Raw genomic sequence first — 11524 nt, forward strand, 5'->3', positions numbered from 1 at the left:
ATACACAACTCAAACTCTTTCTGTTTGTTCATCTGTGTTTTACAGCTACATGGGAGTCAATGTGAGGTGGATTTTTAACATGTTTGAGCTTCTCTGAGTAGGAATGGCAGCTCTGGGGTTTTTGTACGAGGTTATTTCACTGTGTTGGGGTTCCACAGTGAATAAACTTCCACACAGAGCTGAACAAAAACCTCCAGTCCCCCCTAAACTGTCTGTTTACAGTCAGAAAACATCCAGAATCAACAAATAAACAACCAAACACACTTGTGTTTCAGGTGAGTCCTCAGCTGCAGCTTTTCTACCTAAAAACTGTCAAATATCTTCACTTTACTGAACCTCATGTCTCTGCTGTGCTGCTGTATGTGCTGCTGAAATGCTGAATATTCTTCCATTTACCAGATAAATACACAACTCAAACTCTTTCTGTTTGTTCATCTGTGTTTTACAGCTACATGGGAGTCAATGTGAGGTGGATTTTTAACATGTTTGAGCTTCTCTGAGTAGGAATGGCAGCTCTGGGGTTTTTGTACGAGGTTATTTCACTGTGTTGGGGTTCCACAGTGAATAAACTTCCACACAGAGCTGAACAAAAACCTCCAGTCCCCCCTAAACTGTCTGTTTACAGTCAGAAAACATCCAGAATCAACAAATAAACAACCAAACACACTTGTGTTTCAGGTGAGTCCTCAGCTGCAGCTTTTCTACCTAAAAACTGTCAAATATCTTCACTTTACTGAACCTCATGTCTCTGCTGTGCTGCTGTATGTGCTGCTGAAATGCTGAATATTCTTCCATTTACCAGATAAATACACAACTCAAACTCTTTCTGTTTGTTCATCTGTGTTTTACAGCTACATGGGAGTCAATGTGAGGTGGATTTTTAACATGTTTGAGCTTCTCTGAGGAGGAATGGCAGCTCTGGGGTTTTTGTATGAGGCTATAACACTGTGATGCTTTAATATTTGGCAAACCAATTCGTCTCACCATCCAACCTAAAGGTAAGAAAATACACTTTCTACTTGCTAGTATGAGCAGGATTAATTACATTTTCAGGCTCTGTTTAGGACTGGGTTTGAGTTTTTATGTTTTAAAGCTTAAACTTGATGGATCAGTTGAGTTGGGATGTGACGATGAGCTGCTGTGAACCAGAGCTACAGATATACAGTAAGACTGCATTCAGGTACAAAATGTATATTCTAGAAGAAAACATCAGTATTCACACAATAATGTCTGCAACAGGATGTCCTGGAAATGTCTGGAATTTATGTTTTTTATCAATCAAAGCCTGAAATACTCGTGAATACAGTTAACTGCACTGTTTAAGGTGCTAGTTAGTTTCTTGGTGTGCTAATACTGCAAATAATGAGAAATAATACTGATAGTCAAGCATAATGTTCCAGTTAAATTGTTTCATATATTACCAAGAAAATAACTTACAAACTAATTCAGGTTGGGACTTAAAAAACACTGAAGAGAAAACAGAAAAAAATATATATTTATTGAAACTAGAACAGGAGCCAAATCTTCAAAGTGACTTAAAATCGTTGTCCTGAAATATTGTTGTTTAAATGTAGAGACTTAAGTGGTTTTAAATACCTACAGTCAAAAAAAATTCCATTTTATTGTTGTGTTGTGTTATTAACATGTGGAAAAAAGTAAAATTCAGACCATTTATAATAATAACAAGAAACAGGGAACACTATGAATAATGATAACCTTAATTTGTTGTACCAGAAATAAAACTTTCTAATTAAAAACAACTTAAAAGAACTACAGGTTAAAAGGCATTTAACTGAAAACTTAAAACTATAAAATATTGAAAAGCAGAGTGATCTGTAAAATCCAGAACAAGAACTCAGTCTGTCTGAAAGTGCTGGAAAGGTCATGAAATGTTTTCTAAATGTAAAGATTTAAGGGTTTTTAGATAAAATATGTAATCTTGTTTTGTTTGTTTTGTTTTGGAAGAAATCAAAGTACAGACTGAAAGTACTAATAATAAACATTAATACTGAATAATGTTAATTTGTTGTGCAAAAAAACAAACTCAAAGTCCTTTACATGAACACAAAAAGCGCTTAAACTTAAGCAACTTAAAACAACTACAGGTGCAGGATTGAAAGGCATTTAAGTGAAAATCTAAACAAATTTCTTAATGCGGAACGATTTCTTTAAGCCAGAACAGGAAGTCAAATCTGTCTGAAAGTCCTGACAAAGTATTCAAGTAATATATACATTTCTATATTTAATGACTTAAGTGGTTTTAAAAAGTCTAAATATTTGATGTGATTACTTGTTGCATTTCTCTTCTGGTTATAACTGGTTAATAACAATACTGTCAAATAAGGATAAAGGGTAAAGTTAAGTTGTACAAGAAATGTAACTTGTCATGCTTTTACATGTAAGAGAAAATAAATTAAAACTACAGATTAAAAGTCAAAAGGCATTCAAGTGAAAAGTTAAAACAACAAAGCCTGAACAGTGTGTGAAAGTTCTTTAAAGTTCTAAAATAATGCTGACTATTGTCATTTTGAAGATTTAAGTAGTTTTAAATATTTAAAGAAAAAGAAAATATATAATACAAACAGGTTTTTTGTGCTTCTTCTGTGGGCAATTACAGTTCAGATTAATAATGATGATACTCTTAATGAGAAAGTTAATTTGCGCAAGAAATGCAACTTATGTTCGTCCATTGAGAAATCTATTTACTAATAAATCTATTACTTCTAATAACAATAAACCTTATTTAAATAGTACTTACTGCACAAGAAAAAGTAAAGATAAAAAATTGTTGGAGAGAAATTAATCAAATGTTCAGAAAAAGACAAGAGTAAAGGAGAGTTGAATAATTTCTCAAAGGCTAATTTCACAGAATTCGCGATATTATAAAACATTATCATCAGGGTTGGTGTTTGGGGTCTGCATACGAGCAGTGTGGACCTGGTCTATCGTTTTCTTTTTCCCGTACAGAAACGGCCGACTCGAAACCGAAGCTGTTTATCCTGAGTCCTCTGCATCCTGAGGGGACGCCACTGAGCGAAATGGCCGACGAAGTTTGTTTGGCTACTAATATCAAAAATAAGGATGATCAAATGGATCTGAATGTGAAGGACGGTAAGGTCTCTATGAACACCACCAGTGCCACTGTGTCCCCGAAAGACGATGCCTACGTCTACGCTGGATTCACCAATCAGACCATCTACTCCTGTGAACTGAACGGCACGTCGTCCAACAACGACAACGGTACGAAGGCTTCTACGATAACATTCAAAATAACTGAACTGTTAAACTCTGAGTTCTGACTGTTGTGCTTCAGTAAGTTTTAAACTTTCTGGAAAGTCAGCAGTAAATCTTTGGTCTGACTCTCAGTGCTTTTGACTTGTTAACATGTGTTTTTTTTTACTTTTTCTGTTATCAGATGTTTTACTCAAGCCTCCACTTTGTTCGCTGTCAGGGTTTGTGCCCTGTGTGACTTCCTTTTGTTAACTAACCTAATATTTTGAGACTCAGTTTGGGGGCCCTCACTTTGAAAACCTCTGCTCTATAAGAGATGAGTGAGAGTTCAGTAAATCTCAACTTGTTGAGAAGAATTTTCAACAATTATTATTGTATGTACGGATGTTTCTGTGTGTTTTCTTTGTGTCTCTGACTGATGTGTTTTCTGTTTTTACCAACCAGTTGGCCTCTGTGCAGACCTTCATCCAGGTGAGTCACCAAAGCAGACTGTAGCAAAGTGTTTAACAAGTCCGTCAGTGTTAGCAAGTCACCGATTGATGTTAGAAATCTGTTCAACATGTGTTTCTCTCTCTCCTGTGCAGAGAAAGCCAAGCCGAACTTCTACCTGCTGATAATGAACGGATTGAGAGTGTTGTTCACCAAAAGTCTGGCCTTCAGCACCATCCTCACCATCAGAGCTGCACTGACCTAACACTGAGGTCAAAGCAACTTGTTTTATTTCTTTACATTTTACAGTGGCCTGTAAGGACAAAAGACACGTAAGGACATTAAGAAAAATTCTCCCCAGTAAAAGTTTTTCATGTATTTATTGCAATTTCTTCTTGCAATTTGGGATTTTTTTTTTACTCTCATTGTTTGAGAAGCACAAACACAGAGTGAAAACTAAACGTTTTAGCGTTTTGTTCTTTGTTTTAGCATTTTTTTGATTTAGAGCACACTTTCTGTTTTTGCTGTTTGTGCTTTTTTGAATTTGGAGCACATTTCTGTTAATGGTTGTTGTCTCTCTTGTGGTATTTGGGTTTGATAGGAAGTGTGCTTTGGGTGCATTTCCTCAGTGTTTTTCTCATGTATGTGTTTTCTCCTCAGAGGCCACTGTAGAAACTTCCTTCCTCCCTTTAAATAAAACTTGTAAGGTGTAACTTTTACTTCTGACCAGTGTGTAAAAAGCTTTCACTGTGATTTATTATTGGTATCCTTTTTAAATGTTTTCAAGTGTATTAAATATTTTCTATCATCTCATGTGATTTCTGTAACAGTGTTTGTGTTTATTTAGTGTTTATCTAAATTGTGTTGCTGAATTGATTGATTTTTTTTTGTGTCAGTTTAAGATGTGTTTCAAAATGTTTCTTGTTTATTTCTAATAAAGGTTCAGAAGCTATAATTTGGTTTTTTTGGATCGTCTTTGCTTGTGTTTGTGAGCAGGATGAAAAAGCAGCGGGTTGCTAATCTTCAGGAAACCAGCAGTTTTCTGCGGAGTCCTGTTCTGCCGTGCTTCTGCTGGTTTGTTGCAGAACCAGTGACGTATTTTATTTTCCAGTCCGTTGACACATATTTACGCAGATGAGAATATTTCATACAGTAGATCATGGAATCCTTATAAACAGACCTGCAGTGGTGTTGATATTTGTCAAATCAAGATTTCTCCTCTTTAACCTCGATAACACATAGACTACCTCAGGAGTTCAGTTCTGGGCCCAATATGATTTTCTTTATATATGTTTCACCTTCTGACTTCAGGGACAAGAAGAATTAAGAATTACTTAATTATTAAGAATAAACCTACAGGAAAGTGCTGGCCTCAAAGAGTTTATTTCAACAAGAATTGCCTGCAGTCACATTATATACCACCATGAAGCTGCATTATTGTTACACAGGAGATACTCAGATTCATCTCCCAGTAACCTCCCGGGTGTGTTAAAGGTCTATCTGTGTTCCCAGGACCAGATTTGGCTTATGTGTTTTAATTTTGGCTGCAAATTCTTGAACAGTGAGCTCTCTCTCTGTCTGTCTGTGAGTTTCTGTTTCAGAGTGTCTGTTGGTTTTCAGTGCAGCAGTTGAAACCACATTTCAACAGAAAGCTGAAACCATCACAACAGTCTAACCAAAAAGTGCAGATAAAGATCAGACAGGAACCAAACAGCAGCTCAGTTTCACGTCAACAGAAAACTCTGTTTGCTCTGTCTGTTCACTGCCAGATTTGAAAATGTGTTCAGTGAGACTTGTTAAACTCTGCTTTCAATCAGACAGGCTGAGTCCAACATTAAAATAAAAAGAAAACAGATTAAACAAGGTATTTTTAAGTTCATTAAATCACCTTCAATACCACAAGCAGCCTGTATGAAAGAAATAGATAATGGAAAATGTGCCTAAACATGTGTTAAGTGATTAAAGATCAAGGAGCAAGGTAGTTGTACCACAAAATGAAAGGTTGCAGTTCCTGCATGCTTCACGCATAGAACATAACATAATTAAATTTATATAAGAGAGTAACATATAAAATAAAACTATATAGGTCTGAACAGTTGTTTATATACATACATGTGCGTTTGAGCACCAAGCATCATTGATGTGGAGTCTGACTGCTCATAACGCGGTCCGCCCAGCGAGTGCTGGATCCGGGATGTTGACGAGTAGGTTTCTATAAAGATGTGGGCACAACGCGTTTTAATTGGTCTGTTTTTTCACTTTCAATCCAAATAAAGTTCCACAGAACTGAACAGAAAATATCTGCGCTGGTTTGTTTAAGGAAAACTTTGAAAAGTTTGTTATTATAAATCTGGGTCTTATGTTAATATAAGACCCACATACAGCTTTTTCTGCAGAGACACACTTTAAGCTTTACAACTTTTGGACAAGTGGATTTAGACCGAAGCATCCTCACTGAATAAATTAATTATATATTAATTATAAAATAAAGTTTTCTACAACTGCAATAACCTGCAACACATACTGTGTTGTATTTCTGCACTGAAGAGCAGTGTGCAGGGACAGAGGCAGGGAGGATACAGCATAATAATTAATTACACATGTGATATGTGGAGCACTCGCCCCATGTACAAAGGAGGCCTTGTCCCTGAAACAGGACCCATACACATGCATGAACACATGAAGCACTCAGGGGTTCAGAGCCTTGCTCATGGGCACCTTGAACCAGGAGGGGAACTGGTATCACTCCAGGTATCACTCCACGCTCTGTATAACTGGTCCGTGCTGGACTGGCAATGCTCCAGTTCCCAAGCCAAGTCAGTCACAGACTGAGCTACTGCCGCCCCTCCCAAGGTGCTCCTCACATGTTATCTCTATCTGAGCAAAGGTTACACTGTGAAAATATGATTCTTTTTAGTTTCATTTAAAACATTCAGGCCCTCTTCAGTGTTGAAACACTACATATGTCACGATTTTATCATAAGGCAGGAAAACACAGAATGCAAACTCCCAAAACAAATACAGGGGGCAGGATTTCAGCGTGCTCTGTGGGAGCTATGGTCCAATCAGATTCTTGATTCAGTTAGTAAGAGGTCAGTTTGGACTTCTGGTGCGCACTCATCTAAACTCATAATAACATATGTTTAATATCTATATCCAGCTCAAACATGATCTCAGAAAACATCAACTGATGGAGCCTCAGAGAGAGGCTGACATCTAGTGGACGAGAGAGTGTTTTTCAGTTTAAATCCAAGTCCGTGTTTGAACTTTGATGCAATGTGTAGTCAGAAGTCTGCAAATTAATGTAAATATTAAAAAAACAACAACTGTTTTTTAACCAGAAAAAATACAGATACATTTTTATAATACTTTTTTCTTGCTTCAAGAGGATTTAAGACTCAGTGGAGATAAATCTGAGATTTACTGATATGATGGGCAGTTTTTCTGCTTCCCACAGCATGACTGTAGGGGAGACGGGCTGGTTGATTCTTTTAACTATTGTGGATCTCTTGATGTCACCAATGATGTCAGACAGTTGCAAAATAACTTTGAAAAAGAACCTTCTCTTCTATAAAGTCAATATAAACCATGTTAGCCAGCAAGCATGCCAAATGTGATGGATCCAATGTTTTTTAAGATATCAGTCTGTTCCAGACCGAATGATGTTGTCCTCTCCAGCCGAGGCTACCCACAAATGGTGGACTGGTCCCACAGTAGACATTCAAACCATCTGAACCAATGAGGTTGGCACCTGGTAAACTCCAATCAAATCCTGACAAAAGGACAAGCAGCACCTGGTAATGATTGTCCAGACCGGCCACGGTTTGCTTCATGGTACACTATGCTAACAGAAGCTACAGTACAGGGAACAAGTTGGACTATATTCTAACTGCTCAACAAGGAATTGGTGAGCGTTAAAATGTGTGCAGCAATTATGTGGCTCTGCTAGCATACATGCTAATATGACCACAAGTGAGTGAGTGATGATTGCTGACATCCTGTGGTGAGAAGACGCTTTAAGTTGTTGAACATCGGTAAGAAAAATATTCTTAGTCTATATATTTTTGAGCACATTAATTAAACACAATAAAGTCAATGTTTAAGGCAATACTCTATACTTTCATCATGTGGAAAGCCAAACCAACAGTAAATGTATCCACTGACAGTCCTGTGTGTCTGAAGCCTGATGTCTCTCCTTCCTCTGAGCCATACAGCCCCATTGTTGCCTAAACTATTAAAACCCATCAGTGGGCCTCACTGCTGCACTGGGTCACATGTTCCTTCATCAAAATGAACACACAAACTGTAGTTTATTCTGACTGCACATACACTGTCCTGTTGCCCCAAATACTCAGTAGAGCACCTGAGTGCTCCATGAGTTTTTAAACTCATAAACTTGGCTGTAGAATGAATCGTATGTAATTGCAACTATTTGGAAACTGATTAAATAATATAACAGTATCATCTGTGTGCATCTGAAAACATTTCTGTTAAATGAATGAAGAAGTTGGAATTTAAAAATACACATTTGGAGCTGGTGTTTCCTCTCGGAATCAATTTTTTTTAGGCCGCAGGTGGAGTTTGGTTCAGAAACAGGTCACATCAGTTGTGCTCTTTCCTTCCTGCCTGTTACAGAAACTATACGTTTACTCCTGGAGGAGGTTTTATCTCAGAGAAGAAAAAGCTGAAGAGGAGTCGTGAACCTGATAATCACCCGCACGGATCAACAAGCATTTCTACACAGAGGTACTACTGCTTGACTCGATGTTACTGATACTAGGGTAACACTCAGTGACAGTTTCATGCTGTGCAGAAGAACCACTGGATGACATGAAGTCAGGGCCTCGGTCTGTTCTTGTTGGATTGTCGTACAGGATCCAACCCCCCCCCCCTGTCAATGTGGGAATTAGGGGGCAGGATCCAAAACACAGTGGTGAAGTGTAAAAGAAGGCAAGGTTTAACTTTTCCCTCAGCTTTGTTTTTTCATTCTTCACAAAATTATGAATCTTCCAGAGTTGTTGGAGAGAGATCTGAGAGGAAGTGGGATGCAGCCAGGAGGACGATGTGCCAGCAGGCTTTTCACCCCACCTTCAAATGTGCAGACTGCAGAAGTGGACAACAAGTCACATCATATTAAAAGCCTTTGATACAGTCGACCATGCTTCACTTTTACAATGATGATCCTCTGTCTGTGATTTGGTCAAGAACTATTTATCAGACCGACAGTCTGTAAAAGTCAGGAAATTTGAATTCTTGCAGGTTACTAAAGGCTGACTATGTCAAAAGGTGTTTGTAACTGTTCTGAATGTCCACACTGGAAGGAGGTGTGAAAGCTTGCTGTGATAGAGACGGTCTACATTCTGGAAGACATTCATGGTGTTGCACTGACAGAGAAGTCCAAACCTTGTCTACTTTCACATCTTCATACACGACCAGTCTCCTGGCGTTATTGTCGCATTGTCTGTTTCTAAAAGTTACAAAAATGTACAATTCCACCAAGGGGGGTTTCAGATGTTTAATGATCCAACAAATACTTCGTTCAAGCAGCAAGACACCATAAGGGTGTGCCACAGGGATGGAAATGGGGCCCTCTTCTGTTTTATTTTGTCTTTTTGTTTTTTGTCTTGTCAAATTCATCTTTATGCAGATGATACTCTTGTTTAGCCTAATAATCTGGCTAGTTTGTAATTTCATTTTCCTACATTCTTCAGTGTGGCATTGGATTCACATAAGATATTTCCAACGGAGTTAAATTGGGAACAGTTCCATGACTTCCACTTGAGTTACAAGTTAAGAGGTTTTCCTTAAACACATGATGGATGGCTTTCAGACAGTGTAGTCGCAGGTGAATCTCTCTGTTTACTTCTAGTTCCGAGTCATAATTTGTATAAATGATGATGTTGGAAAAGTAAATCTTACACTCGTTTGGTTTCTGCCCGTTAGCTTTCAGATCACACATGTTTAAAGGAGGTGAAGCATGAGTTTGGACACTGTGTACAAGCCTGAAATGGATTATTGGATACTGCAGTCAGTCAGGACAACTGCCTCATCGACTTGATATGTTGTTTTTGGTCTTGAGATGTGGACGTAAAAAGAAGAGGAGCTGAAACATACACTGAAGTCAGCGTGGAGGAGCGGCTGGGTGAGTTTCTAAAGATTCAAACAAACCTGTTGCTTTTAGCAAACTGCACAACCTGCTGTAGAGGACTGCAAAAGGAAAATTTTAGTCTTTGCTAGATGATCAAAGCTACCTTATACGTTAAACACTATTTAATAGCGCAGAGCTGTTTCAAACAACCATCACAAAACATGTGTCCACATCAATGAAAAAACACAAGAAAAAGAGGTATGAAAATATAAGTTGAGACAAAATGAGAATAAAAATACACGTTAAAGTCACAGCAGAGATTTAAAAAACAGAAACAAACTCACTCAATCAATGATAATCTAAATTCTTGAATCAGTGTGAGTGCAGCAGTATTTGTCACAGTGTTTGTTACAGTGTGAATAATCAGAGAACAGATAAGCTTTACTTCGGTAGTGGAACCAAACTGACTGTTGAAACTGGTAAGATTCATATTTTCTATGGATTATGATGGAAATTTAAAATGTTGATAGAACTTGTATATTAGTAATATCAGTACAGCTGATAAAACATCTGTAGAGTTTGCAAACTAACATGAATACATTCAGGCTGCAGATTGTACATCAATAAAGTGAACAATAAAAATCCCAATTAACAATGAAAATTAAAAATCTACATACAGGATCAAACTTTTTTTGTAACTGTATAAACTAACAGCAGCAAAAATATGACTGAAACTTAAGAGAAATGCAAACATTTATATAATAGCTGTGCAAATAAACTGTGAAATATGAAATAATAAAATAAACATTAAAATGAGGATTGATGGACAAACACAACATAGAAAATGTTAAATAAATATAAATTAAGAGGCAGCATATCGCACAGCAGTATTTGTCACAGTGTGTGTTACAGTGTGACTAATCAGGGAGAAAAACTTTACTTCGGCAGTGGAACCAAACTGACTGTTGAAACTGGTAAGATTCATGTTTTTAATGGTTTCACACTTTAAAATGTGTCAATAGAACTTGTTCATTGATAATTTGGATTTAGTTTATGTTTGAGTTTTTTAGAGTTTGAGGCAAACTGACCTGAACACATGCAGACCGCAGACTCTACAGCAGTTATTCTGTATTTAGGGAACTATCACAGAATCCTGATGAGTAACGCTGATTTTAAATGTTAAAGAACAAACAACAGGATCAAACTGAGCTTTGACCTGAAAACATCTCCAGTAAATGCAGATCAGTGAATAAATGCAACATAAAAGTGGATAAAAATATGAATTGAGAGTAAAAATTTCTGTTAAAAGCCAAATCCAATGAAAAACAGTGAAAACAGTCAATAAATATCAGGATTTCTTGCATCAGTGTGAGAGCAGCGGTATTTGTCACAGTGTAAGTTGCAGTGTGAATACTCAGGGAGAAAAACTTTACTTCGGCAGTGGAACCAAACTGACTGTCGAAACTGGTGAGATTAATATTTTATTTATGGCTTTGCACTTTTAACGTTGATAGAACTGGTACATGTTATTTGCGTTTATTGCATTTTTGTGGAGTTTGATTGATGCAAACTGACCTAGACACATGCAGACTGCAGACTGAACATCAATAAATAAAATAAAATAAAAATCCTCATGTGTAGCAGTGACTCCAAAAGTTAGAAACAATCAACATCTGGTTTAAACTCTAAACAGAATCACAGAGCAATCATGGAAATTTCTCCAGTAAATGCAGATCAATTAATTAATGCAACATAAAAGCGGATAAAAAATATAAA

General features: G+C 37.1%; 1 protein-coding gene and 1 long non-coding RNA gene across 3 annotated transcripts; both read left to right on the forward strand.

The window, feature by feature from the left end:
- The first annotated feature begins 45 nt into the window (after positions 1–45).
- LOC123972652 lies at positions 46–4551 on the forward strand. Of its 2 annotated transcripts, XM_046052218.1 has the most exons (6): positions 46–275; positions 449–678; positions 852–998; positions 2968–3240; positions 3676–3702; positions 3816–4551. In XM_046052218.1, exons 4-6 carry the CDS (start codon positions 3039–3041, stop codon positions 3923–3925), a joined length of 339 nt encoding a protein of 112 aa, XP_045908174.1. In that variant the 5' UTR covers positions 46–275; positions 449–678; positions 852–998; positions 2968–3038; the 3' UTR covers positions 3926–4551. The 2 variants fall into 2 exon arrangements, with proteins under 2 accessions (XP_045908174.1, XP_045908175.1); XM_046052219.1 differs by lacking the exons at positions 46–275; positions 449–678; positions 852–998 and having other exon boundaries at positions 2749–3240.
- Positions 4552–7483: 2932 nt separating this feature from the next.
- LOC123972047 lies at positions 7484–8814 on the forward strand. The gene is made up of 3 exons (XR_006825349.1): positions 7484–7694; positions 8296–8406; positions 8674–8814. It is a non-coding gene; the product is annotated as an uncharacterized LOC123972047 (long non-coding RNA).
- Positions 8815–11524: the final 2710 nt, after the last annotated feature.

The sequence above is a fragment of the Micropterus dolomieu genome, linkage group LG06 (assembly GCF_021292245.1).
Source record: "Micropterus dolomieu isolate WLL.071019.BEF.003 ecotype Adirondacks linkage group LG06, ASM2129224v1, whole genome shotgun sequence".
Classification (NCBI taxonomy): Eukaryota; Metazoa; Chordata; class Actinopteri; order Centrarchiformes; family Centrarchidae; genus Micropterus; species Micropterus dolomieu.

What these genes read in the sequence shown, in the direction of transcription:
- LOC123972652 (XM_046052218.1), top strand. Translation starts at nt 3,039, where the DNA reads ATGGCCGACGAAGTTTGTTTGGCTACTAATATCAAAAATAAGGATGAT. An exon ending in GTCGTCCAACAACGACAACG is followed by an intron (nt 3,241 to 3,675) that starts GTACGAAGGCTT and finishes TTTACCAACCAG; the next exon opens with TTGGCCTCTGTGCAGACCTT. An exon ending in CTGTGCAGACCTTCATCCAG is followed by an intron (nt 3,703 to 3,815) that starts GTGAGTCACCAA and finishes TCTCCTGTGCAG; the next exon opens with AGAAAGCCAAGCCGAACTTC.